General features: G+C 60.8%; 3 protein-coding genes across 7 annotated transcripts; 1 reads left to right on the top strand and 2 right to left on the bottom strand.

The window, feature by feature from the left end:
• On the bottom strand, positions 1–9068 carry Skic2 (SKI2 subunit of superkiller complex). Of its 3 annotated transcripts, XM_004846928.4 has the most exons (28): positions 8972–9068; positions 8797–8900; positions 7880–7989; positions 7671–7788; positions 7470–7584; positions 7280–7354; positions 7017–7070; positions 6746–6936; positions 6493–6615; positions 6117–6262; positions 5598–5744; positions 5434–5518; positions 5172–5278; positions 4776–4922; positions 4606–4702; positions 4265–4477; positions 4072–4182; positions 3128–3358; positions 2633–2770; positions 2361–2498; positions 2135–2239; positions 1733–1886; positions 1518–1644; positions 1157–1367; positions 942–1052; positions 642–860; positions 339–479; positions 1–247 (listed from the first exon to the last, which is right to left on the bottom strand). In XM_004846928.4, exons 1-28 carry the CDS (start codon positions 8991–8993, stop codon positions 47–49), a joined length of 3741 nt encoding a protein of 1246 aa, XP_004846985.2. In that variant the 5' UTR covers positions 8994–9068; the 3' UTR covers positions 1–46. The 3 variants fall into 3 exon arrangements, with proteins under 3 accessions (XP_004846985.2, XP_021115726.2, XP_087066440.1); XM_021260067.2 differs by having other exon boundaries at positions 7280–7584; positions 8972–9058; XM_087210314.1 differs by lacking the exon at positions 7470–7584 and having other exon boundaries at positions 8972–9016.
• Positions 9069–9085: 17 nt separating this feature from the next.
• Nelfe (negative elongation factor complex member E) lies at positions 9086–15219 on the top strand. 2 transcript variants are annotated; one of them, XM_087210359.1, is made up of 12 exons: positions 9155–9281; positions 9533–9590; positions 9715–9797; positions 11280–11349; positions 11440–11585; positions 12497–12571; positions 12650–12687; positions 12810–13117; positions 13206–13350; positions 13480–13534; positions 13753–13855; positions 15039–15219. In XM_087210359.1, the coding sequence occupies exons 3-12, from the start codon at positions 9723–9725 to the stop codon at positions 15134–15136; spliced, it is 1113 nt and encodes a 370-aa protein (XP_087066485.1). In that variant the 5' UTR covers positions 9155–9281; positions 9533–9590; positions 9715–9722; the 3' UTR covers positions 15137–15219. The 2 variants fall into 2 exon arrangements, with proteins under 2 accessions (XP_087066484.1, XP_087066485.1); XM_087210358.1 differs by lacking the exon at positions 9533–9590 and having other exon boundaries at positions 9086–9281.
• Positions 14786–21162, bottom strand: Cfb (complement factor B). 2 transcript variants are annotated; one of them, XM_004846945.4, is made up of 18 exons: positions 20692–21162; positions 20374–20607; positions 19861–20046; positions 19573–19746; positions 19267–19368; positions 19030–19166; positions 18605–18743; positions 18242–18373; positions 17925–18026; positions 17718–17855; positions 17151–17248; positions 16928–17045; positions 16626–16779; positions 16476–16552; positions 16153–16253; positions 15950–16082; positions 15824–15873; positions 14786–15566 (listed from the first exon to the last, which is right to left on the bottom strand). In XM_004846945.4, the coding sequence occupies exons 1-18, from the start codon at positions 20753–20755 to the stop codon at positions 15411–15413; spliced, it is 2295 nt and encodes a 764-aa protein (XP_004847002.1). In that variant the 5' UTR covers positions 20756–21162; the 3' UTR covers positions 14786–15410. The 2 variants fall into 2 exon arrangements, with proteins under 2 accessions (XP_004847002.1, XP_087066469.1); XM_087210343.1 differs by having other exon boundaries at positions 14786–15634; positions 20692–20919.
• Between the last annotated feature and the right edge of the window lie 24 nt (positions 21163–21186).

Raw genomic sequence — 21186 nt, 5'->3', positions numbered from 1 at the left:
CCCAGTGGTTTGTTGCTTTATTATTGTACTTTTACCCAGTGGCCATTCACTGAGTGTAAAGACTGGCGGCAAAGACGATGTCTCGGCGTAGCAGGGTGGCTGCTGTCTCCATCTTGGCCCCCAGCACAGGCTCCCCAACCAGGCGGGCTGCCCCTCGCAGCGAGCGACACATCTCAGCCAGGCGCTGGATGCAGCGGACCACCAGGCCTTCAGGAGTCCCCGAGAGCCCCGCCAACTCTGAGAAGGGCTGTGGGGAGAGCAGAGTGTGGACCAAATGCTGGGCCTGGGCAGGCTTTCCCCAGCCAGCCATCCACAGAACCCCACACCCGGGTACTCACCATACCCCGGGCCCACTCGTACACAACCTCAACCAGCCCGAAATTCAGCTCCCCCACAAATTCCTCCACGGTCTGGTTCAGGCCGCAGGCCACCTGGACCTCACCGATCCTCTTGGCCACAGCCCGGACACGTTCCACCCCCTGCAGAAAGGAAGCAAAGGGCAAGGCCTGCTCCTTCCTGCTCCTTCCTGCTCCAGGCCCAGGGGGTCCAGATTGAGGAAGACACCACACCCATCGTAGAGGCACTTAAGAGGGTTGACAGTGCCAAAGCTGTGAGGGGGGAGGGGAGGGCTTGCGCCCCACCTGCTTGAGGGTGCTCGGGAGGTGATCCCCAGGGTCCCCGGGGGTCTGGCAGACCAGGCCAGACAGCAGGGCAGCGATCTCCTCGGGCCGCAGGGCACTCAGTGCATTGTCGAACATGAGCTCGGTGAGGAGTAGCTCATGGCTGCTCATGGCACACGCCACCCGGCCCGCCAGCTTCACAGTGCCTGCCTCGTCCACATAACCCAGGGTTCGGAGCACCTGCGAGGAAGAGGGGGTGTTGGGGAGCCCGCTGTCTTCACCCAAGCCAGCCGCCCCCGTCCCCCACCCCCGCCCCCCCACCTCTACTCGCTGGTGGTACTCAGGCAGCAGCAGCAGCGACTGGTCGGACAGCAGGAAGCGCAGCCGCGCCATCTCCTTCTGAATCCGCATGCGCTCCCGCAGCTTCACGTACTTCAGAGACAGGCGGGAGCCCGTCAGCCTTCTCTCCTCAGCAGAAGACCACTGAGGATAGGGCTGGGGGCCAGAGAGGAGAAGCCCCTCCACATCACAGCTACCTGGGCGGAAAACCGGGGGCTGTGCACACACTGAGCCCCCCGGATTAGCTCCTCCAGCTTCCGGGCCCGGAGCCCCCCCTCGACCACGGACACATCCTTCAGCTGCAGGTCACTGACGGGGTCGAGGGTGGGGGGCCCCGCCGGGCAGGCCTGAGCCAGTCGCACCAGCTCCTGGACAGCAGTGGCCACGGCCGCCAGGGGAGGGTCCTTCCTGAAGGAGGGGCAAGAGGCTCCTTTGCCGTTGGCGGCCCTGTCAGCTGGAAGAGTCACTCTCACATCCCCCGTGTCGTGGTCCCCCTAGGGAAGCCTCCCAAGCCCTCCATGCCCCTTCCTGGGAAAAGGGTCCCCTAGCATCTCTGACCTGAATTTTGGTTGCTGCCTCTTGCTGAAATCCTCCAAGATCTTCTCTCCGTGCACCCGGAGCACCTTGGTGGTGATGGCAGCCACGTCTGCCGGCTGGAGCTTGGCCACAGTGTGGTCACAAGGCCCTGGAGAAAGCAGAGAGCAGGTCAGACTTTGCCATGATCCCGGCACTGCTCACCCTGCTGTCAGGAGGCCAGACCCGGCCCCATTCACCTTCAGGCAGGAACAGCTTAAATCCCACAAGGTCGTCGGGGTGGGGCACATCCGGAGTGGGAGTGGCCAGCCCCCTGTCCTGCAGGCCCTGAGACTCGGGCTTATCACACAAGACCAGGGTTGTGAAGACTCTGCTGGCGGAGCTGGAAGAGACCTGGGGGAGGTGGACAGGCCAGGACACCGGGACGTGAGGAGTGAACCTCCCAGCGGAGACCACATGCCCACCCCAGGCAGGGATGGGGATCGCAGAGCACACAGTACGGGGGGGAACCAAGCCGAGCAATCCAAGAGGACGCCGGGGGGGCAGGGGCAGCAGGCACAAAGGGGAGCGAGCACTGTGGCCGCTGCAACCTGCCCAGCCAGGTGGGGAACAGCTAGGGCCTCCCACCCTCTGTGCCTCACCTGCAGGATCACCCCCAGTGCGTTGTGATGCTCCTGACTCTTCACGACCACCACCCGTCCCACCGAGAGAGATTTCAACCCATTCACAGACTCCAGGATGCGTTGCTGAAGGGCAGGGGCGCACATGCCGTGCCGTGAGGAGCCACGTCACTGGGACACCAGGACTGAGTCCCAGAGCACCAGGGCACCCGTCTTCCCCCGGCTCGCTCTGGCCAGGCCTGCTCACCTGGATCCTGCTCCGGGTCTCTACCAGCTCCTCCCCCCAGCCGTAATAGTCAGGCAGATCAGCCAGCTGGCCAGTCACGTCGGGCTCCTCCAGGGACCCCAGCTTCTTGGTCAGTTCAGCCAGCGTCTGCTCGTGGGCCTAGGCAGAGGGGGAGGCCGTGACGTGCATCTCCGGGTCCCCTTCCCCACTCACCCGGATGCCCAGCCCTTCCCAGCCTGGCTTTCCCCGCCTTCCTGTGCAGCAGAACGCGCAGCGCGGCCCACCCTCCTCACCTTGCTGTCCTTGCGGAACGGGAACTCGGAGAAGCTCCTCTTCATCATGTCCTCCACCCTGAGTGCATCCACCCGCAGCAGGTTGAGGATCATAGTGTATGTGAGGCGGAACTGGGACTGCAGCTGGGATGGCTTCCCCTGGAGAAGTGGAGCGATCGGGATGCGGTGGGGAGACCTGCCACTCCCAGCCAGCCCCAGGGGAGCTCAGTCTCCCCAGACCTGGCCCTAGCTCTGCAACCTGGGGCCTCAGATGAAGCCGCTGCTCCGCTCCTGGGAAACACGAGGCACCAAAATGGAATGGGCAGACTCACGAAGGCCCCGTCTTGCTCCCGATTCAGGGTGGCAAGAAGCTAGAGCAGATGGGGTCACTTCTCTTCCCGGAACCTGCTAGCTCCTAACTTGGCTCTCCCCAGGCCAAAGAGGACACTTGGGAGAGCAGCGAGGGCCAAGGGCTGGCAGGGAGAGGACGGGTGCAGCCGCACCCATGCTGCTCACCATCATCATGCGGTGCAGGTCGGCCATCTCGGGCACGCGGGCCTTGCAGAGCAGCACGACAGTGCCTGTGGGGTCCAGGCCCCTCCGGCCCGCGCGGCCGGCCATCTGCACGTACTCCCCGGGGAGCAGGTCCCGGAAGGCGGAGCCATCGTGCTTGCGCATGGAGTCGAACACCACGGTGCGGGCTGGCATGTTCACACCCATGGCAAAGGTCTCAGTGGCAAACAGGACCTGGGGAGGGAAGTGAGTCGGCACCCCACGTCCGGCTTCGCTGGGGGCCAGCGCTGCAGCGGGGCCGCAGGTTCACCAACTCCCGGGGCCGAGCGAGCGAGCGAGCGAGCGTTTTCCTCACATGTTGCCAATTTCTTTCTTTCTGCCCCCATATCCCACTCTGCCCTGCGCTGCAGTGATTCGGACACGTTCAGCAGGGCTTTTTGTGTGAACACGATATGTTACTCAGGATGCGTCTTGTTCTGTGCACAGGTAATTTATAATCCACGCAAAGGAGTTAAACATATCCTTATTCTTTCCTTTTTCTCTCTCACTCTGATACTTAAGTGCTGATCGTTCTCTTATTTCTTTTTCTCCACACAGTGTCTGAACATCCACCCATGTTCCTGTGGTTCTATCTATCCATTGCTGCTTCTGCTTCTTTTTGTTTTTTGGTTTTTTGAAACAGGCTGGCTTCGAACTCATGTCAGTCCTCCTGCCTCGGCCTCCTGAGTGCTGGGATCACAGGCATGTGCCACCTTGGCCAACTCAGAACCCCACTCTTTTTGTTTTTGGTACCAAAGATCGAACTTGGGTCCTTGTGCTTGCACAGCAGGTGGTGAAACCACTGAGCTAAATCCGCCCAGAGCCCCCACTCTTAACCACTGCACTATCCTCCCTAAACCCTGAGGGGGTGCCCAGCTGGCACCAGGAAGTCCCTCCCGAGTGTGCACCTTGACCAGGCCACGGCTGAACAGCATCTCCACGATCTCCTTGAGGATGGGCAGGATGCCACTGTGGTGCACGCCCAGGCCGCGGTGCAGGAGCTCCGACATGTGCAGGACCTGCAGGAGCAGCGAGGCAGCCGCAGTCAGGACTGGGGCTCAAGCACCCACCCCACTGTCCCCACTGTCCCCACAGACACACCTGGGGCAGCTGGCGGTCGGAGCCTCGGAGACGCGCCAGGCAGCGCTGCAGGAAGAGGTGGATCTCACTCTTCTCCGAGCTTGTGGTGAGGTCAAGCGAGGTGAGGCCCGAGGCCTGCTCGTCACAGCGGCCCCGAGAGAAGGTGAACACCACCACGGGCAGCTGGGCCCGGGCGCGGAGGGAGGCCAGCAGGGACAGGTACACGCCACGGTCCTTGGGAAGGGGAGGAAAGGGAACAGAAGGGACCGGAAGTAAAGTGCCGTCGATCAAGCAGGGCTCAGTGCTCAAGTGCAGCGGGACCAGGGAATGGAGCTGGGCTAGCAGGGCCCTCCCCGCCCCACCTGCGCGGGCCCAGCCTGGCGCCCGGGCTGCTTGGCCCCGAAGGTCTGCGCGTGTTTGCTCATCCTCTCCTTCTTGGCCTCCACGGCTGCGTAGTACCTGGGCAGAGGGTGGGCAGCCATGAGGCCTGGCTGGGCCCGGGCCTGGCCCCGACCCCCCGGCCCTGGCTTACCCCTTGGTGTGGAAGGCCCCTCGAGAGTCCAGCAGCAGGAAGAGCTCCCCCTGGGTCTTGGGGCTGTTTCCCGTGAACAGATGGTGCTCCAGGGGAACAGGCCGTGTGAGCGTGCTGATCACGTAGATCTGACGGCGCTTCAGTCGCCTGAGGGGAGGAAGACGAGGGGAGGAGGTCGGGGGGGTGAGGGGAACCCAGCTCTGCCCTTCTCCAGCTCCTACCCTGGCTTCCCACAGCCTCTTCTGCCCCCACCATCCCATGTCAACATGCAAAGCATCCGGGATCCTGCAGGAGCCGGGTGCCGTGTGTTCCCCAGGGACACCCCCAGGCTTAGGCCCCTCCCCCGTCCCCCAACGCTAACCCCCCTCCCCCAGGCACCTCAGGAAGACGCCTCACCCAATCCAGTCGGCAAACTCCAGGGCGTTGGGGACAGTGGCGCTCAGGAGGATGACAGAGACGTGGTCGGGGAGCATGATGAACACCTCCTCCCACACGACCCCGCGCTGGGCAAGGTGGGGGACGGTCAGGGCAGCCGAGAGGCGTCCCTCTGTCCCCGAGAAGTGGGCGGGCTCCATTTGGGGTGGAGGCGTAAGGTCCTCAGGGTGTGCGCAGTCGGGGAGCTGCTGCACTCGTGCCCTAGGGACCCCAGGCGCCTCACCTCGGCGTCATTGATGTAGTGAACCTCATCGAAGATGACCCACTCCAGGTCCCGGATGACATCCGAGCCGCTGTACAGCATGGAGCTGGGGGGAAGAGCCGCAGGCTGACTCCCACCTCCGCCCTCCTCAGCCAGCACTCCGCCCCAAGCTGAGTGCCCCTTACCGGAGAATCTCCGTCGTCATGATGAGGCAGGAAGCCTCAGGGTGCAGCTGCACGTCCCCCGTGAGCAGCCCCACGTCCCCAAATGTGTTCCGGAAGTCCCGGAACTTCTGGTTGCTCAGGGCCTTGATGGGCGAGGTGTAGATGGTGCTGGGAAGATAGCAAAAGCAGCCAGTTCCTCCACACACTCATTGCCAAGTGGCCCCTCAACCCAGCTGAGCCCTCCCACACGCACACCCCAGGGGCTCAGTGCTCCCCTTTCTGACGCCCTTCACATCCTCCTTCAAAATAGGACCCCAGAACAATTCTGCCTCAGCCTCTCCTAGACTTCCCAAGGTCATCTTTTCCAACCTTCCTCCCGCCATGGCTGCTCATTTCTCTCTGGGCCGCCTCAGTCCATGTCCTGAGCCTTCGTCCACAGGATGAGGTGGTGAGGTGGGGCAGGATAAGGCCCAGGAAGGATGCAGGGGACGGTGGACAGTGGGGCTGGCGAGGGGGGGGGCCTCAGGGGAGGGTGCCTACCGCGTCATGTGTTTCTGAGCCAGGGCAATGGCGTATTCGGCCACCACGGTCTTCCCCGCAGAGGTGTGGGCTGCGACGAACACAGAGTCGTGTTTCTCCAGGTGCAGGATGGCCTGTTTCTGAAACACGTCTGGCTCAAACGCCCACTGCAGGAGAGAAACCGGTGGGGGCTGAAGGAGGGAGAAGGGTCTTCCCGGGTCCTGCTCCTGGGTGTGAGGGGCAGAAGGCAGGAGCGGGAGAGGATGGGGGTCAGGGTCTGGGCCACCTGGAAGCTGCTGGCCTCAGGTGGGGAGCAGAGACAAGTGGTGCACAGGGGAGCAGGACGGGGACCCAGGCCGCCCAGGGGTGGGGGAGCCTGAGGACAGGGCCACAGTACCTGGAAGGCTGGGTGGGGAATGAGGCGGTAGAAGTCACCCACCGGGGAGGTGACGTCCACAGGCACGGCCCACTGCTCCTGCAGCGGAGGCTGGGGAGGCTCCGGCGGGGCTGTGGCAGCTTCCTGGGAGAGCCAGCCGGAGGGCCCCTCGGTTACTGCTCCCCGCCCAAAGGCAGTGCAGCTTCCCCAGCCGCCCCACCCGCCCTCTGCAGCAGGGCCCCTCTCCCTGCCTCTGGCGCCCACAACCACCGACCCTCAACACCAGGTCCTCCAAACTGCTCGCTCGAGCCAAGGGAGCCCTGCAGGGAGAGGCGGAAGCAGCGTCCCCTCTGGGTCCTTCTGTCTGTCCCACTGCTTCATTCTCCTCCACGTCGCCCCCACCCAAATCCAGCGGCTCCAGCAGGCAGCTGAGGCTGAGTAACCCGGGTGCGGGGGCTGGGCGATCTGCAGACAGGGCAGAGGGCCCACCTTGTCACGGCCGTCTCTGCAGGAGAAGGCTCCACCTCAAGCTCTCAGAAACTCACCCTGGGGGGCAAAGTCCACACCCTTCTTGAAGCCAGGTGGGACAGTGAGGAGGTCTGGAGAGGGAGGACAGGGAGACGGAGTCAGGGCCGCTGCGTTACAGGACACAGACAGCACCGCAGACACGGCGACCAAAGTCTACTGTGCCGCTGCCGCTGCAGCTGACAGTGGTGCAGACAGCTGGGAAAGAGCACTCTCCTTTGTGGGGCCGGAGCTCTCCTAACGTGCAGGCACACGGAAGGCCCAGTCACGGACCCTAACTCACCTTTCTCGAAGTCTAGCTCCTCCTCATGCTCCTCCCGAGAGCTCAGGTCCATGAGGCTGGGCTCGTCCATCCCACCTGGGGAGAGGGCGGACAGACAGTGCTTCATGAGACCACCGCAAAACAGGAGGGGCAGCAAACCCTTCCCCGGGACTGGGGGCCTGTCTCCTGCCACCCTATCCCCACAAGCCACCTGGCCAGAAAGGATACTGTGTGGGATTCCCCCACAGAGACTGGGAGACTGGCCCTGGAGGCCGGCGGAGAGACAAGGAGGTCGTGGCCGACAGGTTCGTGTTCTCCAGCAGGACCTGAACGGGGGACGACAGCCAGCCACGCTGAGCTTGCCGCTGACCTCCACCCCCCACCCTGCCTCTTGTGGCCCCTGACCTCTCACCTCCTTGTAGCCCAGGACCTGGCCTGTGGTCGGGTGTCTTTGGGCCTGAAGGTCCGATGGGACTGGGGCCCCGACAGCAGCCAGGAGGGACCAGGGATCTGTCTCCCTCTGCCATTTTCTGAAAGGAAGTAGCTTTGAAGTCTTCTTTCTCCCCAGCCCAGCTTCCTTCAGCAACCCGTCACCCTCTCTGGTCCCTCCAGATGCCTCACCGAGCTGCATGCTCCACATCATGCAGGGGCAGCCAGGCAGGGGAGGACAGAAACAACTGCTCTGCTTCTTGCTGCAGATCTGGGGCACATGGAGGGAGGCCATGGGGAAGCTGGAGCAAAGAAAGACAAGGTGTTAAGTTGGGAGAGAGATCAAAGTGCAGGCAAAAGAGAAGATGGGCTCTGTACTTTGATTTGAAATGGTAGTAGTCTCAAACAGAGCAGGACTATTGGGGTGAAGCAATAATTTTCAAAGTTTATCCCCAAACTACTTGCTACTGAATTACCTGGGGCACTAGTCACAATACAGATTTTGGATGTCAGACTCACAGAGACCAAACCTAGGCATCTATATTTTTAAAAAGCTACCCCAGTGGCCGGGGATTTAGCTCAGTGGTTCCGCCACCTGCCTTGCAAGCAGAAGGATCCGAGTTCGATCCCTGGTACCAAAAAAAAAAAAAAAAGCTACCCTGTTGGGCTGGAGATTTAGCTCAGTGGTTTCGTCGCCTGTTGTGCAAGCACAAGGACCCAAGTTCGATCCCCGGTGCCAAAAAAAAGAAAGCTCCCCTGCTAATTCTGAGCCATAAAGTTGAGAATCACTCCTTTAAGAAGTCCCGCGCCTAGATGTAGGGACAGGCACTCAAAAGCTGGCATCTCAGCCACGAAGTGTCCTGGTGCTTGGGAAATAAGGGGCACAAGGAGAAAAAGCACAACTGAAAGGACAGCTCTCAGAGCTACGGTATCTCCCGCACCGCCTCTCTGTCCTCGCGTGGGCTCCCAGCCACGAAGGTCCACTGCGGAGGGACGAGTACAGCATCAGGCGGGGCACAGGGAGGCGAGGTCACGCTAGATCCTACTGTGAGAGTAGAGGAAGTTCTGGGCACAATGCGGGTCGAAGGTTAGGGTCTAAAGTCACTCACGGTGCTTTCTGGAGGACCAGGCACATTCAACAGCTCCCAGCGCCCCGTGCATCCCAGTTCCACAGCCCGAAGGGGCAGATTCAGGGGATCCGGGGGAGGCAGCACTAAAGGGGAGAGGTTAGAGATTAGAGGTCATTAGCTTTCCACTACTCCATTCCACCTCCCTCGTCCTCACCGAGTCGCTCTGTCTCGATCATCCTGGACCCACCGCTGCTGCCCGGAAGTGGAGCGTGTAGCCACGAGTAATCCCCGCCCCCGAGTGGGCGGGAGTGGAGCCCACTTCCGGCACACCCCCGGCCGCAGGTAGGAGCGCAGCGGAGGGGCGGGCCTGGTAGGCGGGAAGGCCGGGCGGAAGTGCCCGCGCTTCGGCCGCCGCCTAGGTTACCGCGTTCTCCGCCCCTGGTCGCGTCATCGCTCTGAGCCCGCTCTCAGCTGCCAGCGCGGGGCCACCCGAGACCTCGGGGCCCGGGTTGCCGCCCCCTCAGGTAAGGGCTTCTCCTCCTCACTTTTTGCCCTTCTTTTCCGAGCTCCCTCCTTCTTCTTCCCCTTTTCGTTGCTCCGAGAGCGCTGCGCGGATTCAGCCGCTTTCTCTGCGGTCGGACCCCGCGGCCGGCCCTTCTAACCCTAATGGGCACAGGGCGGTCAGGTGCCTTGTCTTGGCGACAGAGGGGATGTTTTCCCCTCCCCGGGCCACATGGTACCCCAAGGCTCTGGTGTCTGTAATCCTTGGAAACAGAAATGCTGGTTGATTGAGACGAACGGGAGCTCGGACGGCAGCCTGGTCTAAACAAGGGGTAGGGAACGGCCAGAGGCAGGAGTAGCAGGCCTGGAGGGTGGACTGGGGTCCAGGGTGGCTGGCGTGTGGACCCTGGGTGGTGACGGTGGAGAAAGATGTCTTGGGCCCTGCCCCTGAACCAGGAGCCACCATGTTGGTGATCCCCCCCGGACTGAGCGAGGAGGAGGAGGCTCTGCAGAAGAAATTCAGCAAGCTCAAGAAGAAGGTGAGGGAGTGTGTGGGGCCCTGGCCCAACCTTTCACAGATTCTGCACTCTGAGCACACCTGGGGTGAGTGTGAGCGGATGGGGCGGGGTCTTCCAGCTCAGCCCTGGACATTACCACCTCTGTGTAGCTTCAGGAGGTGGGTGTTCTCTCTTTCCTAAGCACGCTTTGGAGGAATTGTAGTACCACCTAGAAGGCTGGTGATTTTTTCAGTTCCATTCAGCCCCTTACTGAGTAGGTGTCAGATACCCACTGAAGCAGTAATCTATCTAATCTAAGCGAGGCCCTTTTCTTGCTCTATCAGTAGGACCGACTACACTCAATTCTCCTATGTGTTTGGCTTCAGAAACCTCCTCTCTGACTTCTGGACTATTTGCGTAGCAAAAACACCTGTCAAGTCTTCTGGTTTGTGTTCGTTTTCGTTTTGGGGTTGAGGTCTTGCTGTGTTGCCCAGGCTGGTCTTGAACTCCTGGGCTCAAGCAACTTTCTTGCCTCAGCCTCATAACAGAGTTGACACTACACGCATGTGTCCCACTGCCCCGGAGTGCCAAATCTTTTTAATTCTTCTTTCGAAGCAGTTTCTCTTTCTCACTCATTCTTATGGCTTCCTCAGAGCAGGGCTTTGCTGAAAATCACCAAGGCTGTTGTAATGGTCTCCTAAGTTTCTGTCTTTTTTTGGATAGACCTCGTCACTGCTGTTAAAATGACCAGTTCAAAATGCTAAACTTGGTCCTCTTTCTCAAAATCCATTTAATAGCTTTATGTTGTATGGCAGAATAAAGCCCTCAAACCCATCTTGGCATCCCTTTCTAATCAAACTGAACTATTTCCTGCTCCAAAACATGTGTTCCAAAAACCTTTCCTTTGTATCTTTGCCACCCTGTTTTCTTTGTCTAAAATACCTTCCTGCTGTATTTGTGTTGGGGAAATCCTATCCAGGGCCCAGTTTAATAGCTATTTAAGCATCAGAAAAATCTTATTTGCAGTCAGCTGCAAGTAATCTGCCCCTCTTCTAATCATTCTTGGCAGCTCAGTCTGGTAATTGTGTTTCCTGGCCTGTAAGCATCTTGAGGATCAGAACTGTGCATTTTACTTCTCTGTACCCCTCTTACAACAACATGTCAGCTTCCTTAAATTTGTAGGGGTAGATGGATGAAGCCCCCCAGAAGCACATACGCTTATACTTACTCGCTGCTTACATCCTAGGGCTCTAGTTCATGACTGATTTCATTTTCTTCATCTTCAAAAATGCAAGACTGGCAGTCTCGGGTCCCATGGCTTGGTTAGGTGCAGTGCTGCTGGCATCACAGATGATCCTGGGGGATCAGGTGCCAGAGGCAGGGCTGCCTTGATTGCCGCTATGGGGGTACCGTTTGTGTTTTCTCTGAGAAAGGTGTCCCTGGAGCAACCTTCCAGGGGCCCCGGGACAGGGCCTGGCCAGAGCTGGTCCTCACTGACTCCTCTCTGCTCCTCCTTGTTCCCAGAAAAAGGCATTGCTGGCTCTGAAGAAGCAAAGCAGCAGCAGCACAGCCAGCCAAGGTGGCGTCAAACGCTGTGAGTGACGGGAAACGGGGAGGGTGAGAAGGGAGCAGCAGGGGCCGACTGCTGCCAACAGCCAACGGCAACTCCTTCCCTCACCCCCAGCACTGTCGGAGCAGCCTGTAGTGGACACAGCCACAGCCACAGAGCAGGCAAAACAGCTGGTGAAGTCAGGAGCCATCAGTGCCATCAAGGCTGAGACCAAGAACTCAGGCTTCAAGCGTTCTCGAACCCTAGAGGGGAAGTTAAAGGTGAGCCGAGCAGGGAGTTCAGGGGACCCTGGGCTCAGCGAGTACGTCCAGTCAGAGGGGAGGTGGGCTCAGGGAAAGAAGTGACACATACTCAGATACAGGCACGTGACTGTGCCGTTCTGAGCGTCAGCTTCCTTTCTTTCCTTCACTTTGTATTTATTTTTGTTTTTGAGACAGAAGCTCACTATGTTGCCCAGGCTGACTTTGAACTCCTGGGCTCACGCACTCCTGCTTCAGCCTCCCAGGTAGCTAGGACCGCGTGCAGGTGTGCACCACCACACCTGGCCAGAGCTTTAGGTTTCTTTCTCCCCTACCCACCCAGGCCCCCACAGAGTTTACTGAGGGAATCAAACAGAGCTTTAAGTTTTTGTCCATCAAATGTGCAGAAATAGGTGACTCCTGCGTTCTCCCTATTGCACACCCTTTGTGTGAGGGCCTCAGGATGTGTTCCTCCAAGAGGCTGAACAGGCTGAAGTGTCAGAAGAGGCTTAGGGAAGCCAAGGAGTTTATGTACGTTAATTCACTGATCTAAAAAGCAGGTTGGAAGCAGGGTGTGGTGGTGCACACCTGCAGTCCCTGCACCGCGGGAGGCTGGGGCAGGAGGACTACAGGTTTAAGCCCAACCTGAGCAATTTAGTGACTTTGCAAGAGCCTGTCTCAGAATTAAACATTTTTTCAAAAGGCTGGGATGCACCTCAGTGAAAAAGCCCTGGCTTTGATCCTCAATACTGCCAATAAATAAATATAAGGATAGGCTGTAGCTCAGTGCATAGTTACTGAGAACCGTACATAGGGTTGAAAGAGAAGATAGAGCTGCAGAGGTGAAGAAGAGGGAGGAGGGGCTGCTCCATCGCGGTTGGGTGGCCTCAGCCTCCTGCTGCGACACTGACCTGAGCTGCTTCTGCCTCCAGGACCCCGAGAAGGGCCCGGCGCCCACCTTCCAGCCATTCCAGAGGAGCATGTCCGCGGACGACAACCTGCAGGAGGTAACGGCCCCTGTTCCCCGGCCCGGCCCGAAGAGGCCCACAGCCGGCCCTTCCTAACCAGCCTGGTCTCCTTTTCAGGCGTCCAGGCGTCCCCAGAGGAAGCCGCTCTATGAGAGGTTAGAGACCTTGGCGTGGGCTCGGCTGCCTGGGTCCTGGGAGCTCTGGGGCTGTGGAGGCAGCCAGGGTCTGGGAGGAGGAGCTGAGGGCCCTTCTGACCTTTACTGTCCGTCTCGCCCAGCTTTGTGTCTTCCAGTGATCGGCTCCGAGAACTGGGGCCAGATGGAGAAGAAGCCGAGGGCCCAGGGGCCGGCGATGGCCCTCCGCGGAGCTTTGACTGGGGCTACGAAGAGCATGGTGGTGCCCGCTCCTCGGCCTCCCCTCCCCGCAGCCGGGACCGCAGCCACGAGAGGAGCCGGGACAGAGACCGAGAGCGGGAGCGGGAGCGGGAGCGGGAGCGGGAGCAGCGGGACAGAGACCGGGAACAGCGGGACAGAGATAAAGACCGGGAGCGGGAGCGGGAGCGGGACCGAGAGGGCCCTTTCCGCAGTGAGTGAGCTCGGCTGGGGCGAGGTGGGTCTGCGGGTGCAGGGGGGAGGCGGACGGCCTGGAGGTGCTTCCTCACCCCATCCCGCAGGGTCGGACTCCTTCCCGGAGCGCCGGGCCCCTCGGAAGGGGAACACTCTCTACGTCTATGGAGAAGACATGACCCCCACGCTGCTCCGCGGAGCTTTCGCTCCCTTCGGGAACATCATTGACCTCTCCATGGACCCGCCTAGAAAGTGAGTGCTGGGCAGGGGACCGGATGGGGCGGCCGAGAGGCGGTGCCCCCCCACTGCAGCAGCCCGTGACTGCGGCTGGGAGCGCTCGGAGGACCCGCGCCCGCCTGCTAACCCTGCTCTCTCCCCCAGCTGTGCCTTCGTCACCTACGAAAAGATGGAGTCCGCAGACCAGGCCGTGGCCGAGGTTGGGGCTTCCCAGATCGTCCCTCCCGGCCCCACTCCCAGCCACTTGCTTTCTCCCTGAAACCCGGGGGGCTGGGGGAGGTGGGGTCCTCGAGCGGGGAACGTGTCCTCACAGTCACAGGAAGAGCCACCCTCGGGGCCCCTCCGTCTGCTCCTAGGACAGGTGCTGTGCTTCTCTGTGACGCGCGCTGCGCTCTGTCCTCCCTGCTCCCGCTGCAGCTCAACGGGACCCAGGTGGAGTCCGTGCAGCTCAAGGTCAACATAGCGCGCAAACAGCCCATGCTGGACGCCGCCACCGGCAAGTCTGTGTGGGGCTCCCTCGGTAAGAGTGGGTCTTGGTCCGGTCCGCAGGCCGCCCCTCTGCTCCCCTGTGCGTGCCTGGTCCCTGTGGAGTCAGGATCTGTGTGGAGGCTGCGGAGCGGAGCAGGGCGGGCGCCAGGCCCTCTGTCTCGGGTGCGGGAAGGGGAGAGGTTGGGAGTGACTCCTGCAGCACTGCCTGAGAGGTGGCGGCTGCGTAGGGGTTTGAAATGGGGGATCTGGAACTCAGATGTGAGGAGAAGAATGAAACGTGGATTAGAGTCGCCTGCGTCTCAGGGTGGCCGCAAAATAATAGTGTCGGCAGGGAGAGTGATTTCGGAGAAAAGAGCGACCCAGCTCTGGCTTGGGGAATATTCAGGAGGAATATTCCCTTCCTGTGAGCAAGCTGAACGGTACCCCTGCGCTCCACGATGTCCCCTGCAGCCCTGACACATTAGACTGAGTTGCTGCAGCCAAGGAGCCGGGAGGAAGGAGCCGGGGCTGGGATAGCGTCAGAGGCCCGGCCCCTAAGAGGAAGGACACGGATGCAGAGGGCAGCGGTCAGCAGTGGCGAGGGGCAGAGAGCATGGGGGTGGGAACTGGCCGGGAGCGGTTCCCCAGCCCTGGGGGTCTGTGGATGGGGAAAGAGCCCCATCTCCAGGGAGCTCTGGCCACAACTGCCCCATGAGTTGGGGGGTAGCAGTTCTCAGTGCGAATAACCCATCTTGCCAGATACCAGATTTTCCTGGAAAACGGCAGAAAGAAGGGCTCACCGCAAGTGTGGCCCTGTGGGCACTGCATGAGAGGAAACCAGAATTGGGCTGGGGATGTAGCTCAGTGGTGCCGCTGCCTGCCTCATAAGCGCAAGGTCCCAAGTTCGATCCCCGGTACCAAAAAAAAAAAAACCCAAAAAGAAAGAGAGGAAACCAGAATTAACCAGTCCATCAACAAGGGCTACAAAGATTTTCTAACTTTTAATTTTGGATGTGTTGACTAAAAGTAGTGGATTAGCATCATTCACATGCCTCAGCAAGAACATTTGATTTTTCTAAGAACAAAGCATTTGTCACAATAGCCGGGTGGTGACTGCCCTCAGAGGGCCCTAGAGGAGCCCGGCCACCGGGGGGCAGCAGTGAGGCGCTCGGGCTCTGGGTCTCTTGAGCTAAGCCCTCCTTCAGACCTTAACTGCCCTTCCTCTCCCTCCTCAGCTGTCCAGAACAGCCCTAAGGGTTGCCACCGGGACAAGAGGACCCAGATTGTCTACAGTGATGATGTCTACAAGGAAAACCTTGTGGATGGCTTTTAGGGAGGGAAGCTGGATTCCTTGTGCCTCGCATCCCCCACTGCTGGTCTCAGTCTCACTCAGTAAAACACCGGGGTGGAAGCTCACACCTCTTCCTCGGCCTCTGGTTTTTCAGCACTTGGGATCTGGGTTAACCCTTTAAAAACAGCTGTAGGAGCTGACCTCAGTGGTGATTCAGCCAGTGCACACCCCACTCCCACCCCAAAGGATCTTGGAACACAGTGACTATCGCAGCTGTTTTAATTCCATCCCAAGCCCCTTTCCGGCAGGAAACGCTTTACAGGAAACCCAGGTCCTCATCTCTGAGCTTCTCCTTGAGCCAGGGCAGCACTTGGAAGAGATTGACGTGAAAGTCCCGGGCGTGGGCGGGCACCTGCTGTTGCCGCTTCTGGTCATAGCAGACGTCCACCACGCCCCAGCTGATCACGCCGACCTGAGGGGAGGGCCCGAGGACGCCCGCTCGGAATAGTTCTTCCTGGTGCTGGGGCCATCTGCGCTAACCTGGAGGAAGTAGGCTAGGTGCCCCATCCTCCCTGGTCCCCCGTGACCCTGAACTGGCCAGGTCAGGGACCTGCCCTGAGGCAAAGCAGGCTCTGCCTCCTCCCACCCCCCGGCCGTGTGCATTGTGCTCCTGCTTTGGGGTCTGTGCCCACCTCGGGGCTCCCCCCAGGCAGGAAAGGGGGCACTCACTTGGATGAAGCGACTTCTCTTGTGAATGATCAGAGGGCCACCGGAGTCCCCTGCAGGAGAGAGAAGCGGTAGGGACAGGAGCGCTGGGCCTTGGGAACTTGCAGCCCCGCCAAAGAGCCTCCTCACCTTTGCAGGTGTTAGGGTCAGCATAGGGGTCCACTCCACCGGTGCACAGGAACCTGGGGGTGACCACCTCGTAGATGTCCTTGACTTTGTCATAGCCTGGCGCGTACTGCGCATCCCTCTCGCAGCTGGCTTTCTGCGGGGAGAGGGGATGACAAGATTGGCCAGGGCCTGGAGCGCCTCCTGCTTGGGACCCCCATGCTCACCTTCTCTCCATTCTTGATGTAGACCTCCTTCCGGGTCAACTTCTTCTGCTCCTCGGAGACAAACAGCGCTTTGACGTCCTTTGCAGGGAGCAGCTGTTCCTCTGGACGGGGACAGACTGGGTTACACCAGCTGCCCCCTTCTTCCCTACTGCCTGTCACCCAACACATGTTCCTCGAGTATTTCCTGTGACCCGGGCCAGGAGGCTCTGTTACCATGGAAAGCCCTAAGGCTTGCCATGATCTGCGCAGAGGGGCATGGTCTGCGCCTCCCACGGCTCCCCCTGGCGTCCCACACGCCGCCTCCATCCCAGAATGTGCCTTACTGTGTTGCTGGCAAGTGGCTGTCTGAGGAAGCCGCAGAGCTCGCGTTGTCCCCTCGGTGCAGGGGAGACAGATGGGCCTGGCAGGGCGTGCGGATGGTCACAGCCGGCCCCTCGCCCCGCCCCGCCCGCCCTCGGCCCAGAGCCTCTCACCTGAGCGTCTGGCTGAACTTCAGCTTATACTTGAGCCTGACCAGAGCGACGTCATAGTCGTAGAACTCGAGGATCCCCTGTTCCTTCTTCCCATTGATGTTGTACTTGGGATGAAACAGGACTTCTTCTACCTCCAGGTCCTGCCTCTTCCCTCCTGAGGGGAGGAGAGCGGGCGATGCTTTTCTGCGGCACCCTCCTGCCTCTGGCTCAGAGCCGTCCGTCCGTGACCTCTGGCCCCCCTCCTGCTGCCCAGGGTGAGGGTCAGGTGAGGGGTGGCCGGAGCGCAGGGCCCTGCACCTTACCCACGTTGACCTTGATGGAGTGCCGCTGGTCCTCTACGGTGAAGCAGTGAGCTGCCGTCAGCACGAAGTACTCGGACACCACGGCCCCCATGCAGTGCTCGTGTCCTTTCTGCGGCCTCTGGGCGCGGCACGGGGAGGGGAGGTTCAGCCCCACAGGCCACAGCCTGCTGTGGACATTTCCCCACCTCGCCCCCGAGTGCCCAGGCCGGGACACCGAGCTTACGGTGATGGAGATCTTGGCCTGCCACGGCTGCTTGTGGTAGTCTGTCCCCTTGCTGTGTTCCCACACCATGCCGCAGAGCCCCAGCGACTGGCTCTCATCTGGCAGGAAGGGAATGTGTTGAGCTGGGAGACTTGGTTCCCAAGCAGCACCAACCATTCCTGCGGGATCTCTGCATGTCAAGCCATGGGAGGAAAAGGCCCAGGGCATTTGCCTCCTCCTGAGGGCACAAGGGACCACTGTGGTGCGGTGAGAAGAACTTGGAACTGAGAGCTCGGAGGTCCAGTAATTTTCAGGCCCAGACCTTGCTGGCTCACTGGCTCTCGGCCTCAGTTTCCATATCTGGAAAATGAGGCGCTGAGAAAGGTCTCTGCAGTTCCTCAGAGCTCCGTGGTTCTAAGATCAGCAGGTGAGAGTTCCGGGGAGCAAGAGCAGTGGCACAGGTTGAGGGGAGGAACGGGAAGGGCCTTCCAGACTGCGGCCTTCAGGCTGGGAGGGAAATGGGCGCCTGCAGGGGCCCTCGGGACAGCTGAGCTCCTGACAGTCTCCTGCGCTTGGAGTCCTTCCTACCGATCATTTGGAAGAAGACGTCCTCCAGGTTCTCCATGTCCTTGACTTTGAACACATGTTGCTCGTTGTCCTTCTTGGAAGCCAAAGCATTGATGTTTGCTTGGTCCACCAGGGGCCCAACCCCAAACACGTACACGTCTGTGGGAGAGAGGGCAGTGAGCCCCCCGCCCAGAGAAGCAGAGCGCTGGGTCCCGGGCAGCCCCTCACCCAAGTAATCCTCCCGTGGGTTCTTGCGATCTCTGCCAATGTCCAGCAGGTCCCGGATGTCATGGATGACGGTGACTGGGTCCCCGCCCATGTTGTACAGGCCTGCGGAGAGACAGGGACCGGACCGTGAGGGTGGCAAGTGAGGACGAAGAGTCGGCGAAGGTGACCGGGCCCAGGGCAGTGACACACTGCTAAGCGACGGATCACGGAGGGCCGGGAGCGGGGTCCTCCTGGTGAAGGGCCGCGGGAGACCCCCTGCCCACTGTGGACACGCTCCGCCCTGCTCAGGGGTGGGGTGAGATCCCGGACCCGCTGACCATCGGTCATGATGATGATGACGTGACGGGTGCGGTTCCAGCCTTCGGGAGGGGCGGCCCCTTCCCAGCCCATCATGCTGTACACCGCCTGGAGGGCCCTCCTGGTGTTCGTGCCTGTCTTTAACTTGTGGTCTGTGGAAAGAGAAGAGGCGTCCCCTCCCTTGGTCTTCCGCACCCCCAGCCCTGCAGCTGTCACAGGTGGGGCCCTGTGTTCCTCCGCTGTGCACTGTGCGAGCAGATCCGCAGACTTTCCTTCTCCCTCCCATCCAACCCTGCTGTGGCGCAGCCTCCTGTCTGCCCCGCAGCACCCCTGAGCGTTCTGCCCTCTGCAAGCCCCTCAACTCCCCCTCCTCGACTGCTGACCTTCATAGCTGACTCTGCTGAGCTGCTCCATGACCCAGTCTGCATCGCTGCTCCTCTCCTGGGACACTCGGACCAAGACGTTGGGCTCCGTGGCGTACGTCACCAGGCCGTACCTCGGTCTCACCCCGTAACTCGCCACCTGTGAGCGGGGGGAACGAGACACCACGGCATCAAAAGCAGACTGTGGGTGGGAGGAGCTGGCACCTTTGCTGGGATGGAAAAGCCACAGTGAAAGGCTCACGGGTTGAAGTCCACGGAAGAGACTGCTAAACATCGGGATGCTGCTTCACATAGAAAGGGAAGGACACAGACAGACCGTACGGTGCTCCCTGTGGTTCAGAGGGACTCGGAGTACCAGGGAGTCAGTCTGGGAAGGCCAAGGAGGTCCGCTCAGTGCCCCACATTACAAGGGAGGGGGACCCCACCTTCTCGATTAGGTTGGCCAGGCACCGCTTGGCCCCTGTGAAGTTGCTGGCTCCAATGCTGTCTGACCCATCCAGCACCAGGTAGATGTTCATGGAGCCTGAGGGGTCCAGGACGATCTTCCGCTTCTGTTGCTCCCCTGAGGGTCAGCGGAGAGACACAGGCTCTGACATGCAGGGCTCTCCTGCTGCCCGCACCCTCCTGCCCTCCCTGCCCATGTTCCCTCTCTGCCCTCAAACCTGGGCTATGCCCATCCTCAGCATCGACCCCTTCTATGGTCTCCGTCAGGGAAGACAGGAAGGCTTCAGCCACCTCTTGAGGGGTGTCGTACATGAAGGAGTCTAGGAGAAGCAGAAAGTCAGTTCAGCTGTGCAGAGGGCCAAGAGCGCAGTGACCAGAGACGGGGGACAGGTTCCGGGCTGGGACGGGCTTGGACAGAGGAAGCTCTCCCGGGAGCTGTGGAAGGAGTGAGAACAGAGCTGGGGTGAGCCCAGAGGGAAGCCGGCGCCCTGGTGTGGGGACATTAGGATGGGAGACCGGGTCACCTTGGCAGGAAGGCTCCGTCCCGCTCCAAGAGCCGCCTTCCTGGCATCTGCGCTGGTCGGAGCCACGCAGCGTGAGCCCCCTGCTGCAGTAGTAGGTGACAGTGTCTTCCAGGCGGTACTGGCTGCCCACCTTCCTTGTGCCGATGGGGGTGCCAGGGTGGGGGCAGTACGCCGCTGCCGGGCATGAGACACGGAGCTGAGCACCAGAGTCTGAGTCCCCGAGGGCGGGGCAGAGGGCAGAGCCATGGCGCCCGACCTCAGGGCCGGGGGACGGGGCACGCGCCTCACCTCCATCGTCACAGATGGCCGTCTGCCCATCCCACCGGCCGTTCCCTTGGCAGGTGCGATTGGCAGAGCCCCGGAGAGTGTACCCGTGGTAGCAGCGGAAAGAGATCTCATTGCTCACATTGTAGTAGGCAGCCCGGGGCCAGTAGTCCCCGTTCTCAAACTCCTGGGGTCTCGGGCAGCGGACCGCTTTGGGGAAGAGGAGGAGTAGAAGCCGTCAGGAGAGGGCTGCCCGCACAGCACCCCTCCTGTAGGGGCCCTGTCACCGAAAAACAGTGCCCTCCTGGTCCCACAGCGGCCCCACTGCTTCTCCCCCCCCCATCCAAGCCTCATGTTCGCTGCCAGCCTCCCCGGCACTGGGCAAAAGCTTAGTAAGGGGAGCTCCCCCGCACCCCCAGAGCTGCTGCTACCCTTGGCCCCAGCCGACCGACCTGCTACTCTGGACACAGCCCTCCTCTCCACTGAGGGCCACCTTGACCACCACCTGCCCTGTCCCTCCCTGGCCCAGGGCCGAACCTCTGCACTCCGCCTTCCTGACGACCTTTTGGTCTTGAGTCTTCAGGGCGCTCCAGGACCCTGAGGACCTGCAGGTTCGAGTCTGCACAGGAGAGGGGTAGAATCCAGAGGGACACAGGTACTCCAGGGCCTGGCCTTCTCTGAGAAGTTGGAAGGAGCCGCCTTTGATCTCTACGCCCTCCAGGGAGCAGGGGCTCCGGGGCAGGGCCTCGGGCAGTGGAGTCGAGCTCACACCTGAAGAAAGAGGCTGCTGAAGCCGGGCCTCCATGCCCGGGAGGGATGCTAAAGGCAGCAATGGGGGGAGGTCCCTTCGCTTACCTCCAGGCCAGAGCCCCAAGACTAAGGGCACCAGGCAGAGCCAGCAGCAAAGGCTGCGCCCCATGGCCACGGAAGGCAGGAGAGTCGCTGGAGCCAGGGTCGGGAGCGCTTCTCCAGGCTCGCCCTGTGCGCCTGCTGGGCTGAACTGCAGACCCAGATCTGGCCGCCTTCCCTTCCCACCTGCCACCAGCCTTTTATGCAATCTGTTCTGGCACCTGGGCTGGCCCTGCCTCCCCTCCACAACCACTTTCTCGGAATCTCCAAGCAGGAGGGCCCCACAGAGCTGCCAACGGCAGAAACAGAAACTATCCAGGCCCCACCCTTTGCTCCCCAAGGCCCAGGACTCCCCGGTCAGCCTCTCCTCTCAGACCCCGGGTCTGCCCCCGCCAGCTGAGACCACCCAGAAACGCCCGGCCCGTTCCCAGGGACTGTGTGACAGGGCAGAGTCCGGCCGCTGTTTGCCCGGCAGGGTCTCTGACCTTCCTGGAATCATTC

Source organism: Heterocephalus glaber, unplaced genomic scaffold (assembly GCF_053883595.1).
Source record: "Heterocephalus glaber isolate CG9 unplaced genomic scaffold, H.glaber_assembly_v1.0 deba00001141, whole genome shotgun sequence".
Lineage (NCBI taxonomy): Eukaryota > Metazoa > Chordata > Mammalia > Rodentia > Bathyergidae > Heterocephalus > Heterocephalus glaber.
The sequence above is the reverse complement of the archived record's forward strand: the minus strand, read 5'-3'. Positions and strand labels throughout refer to the sequence as shown.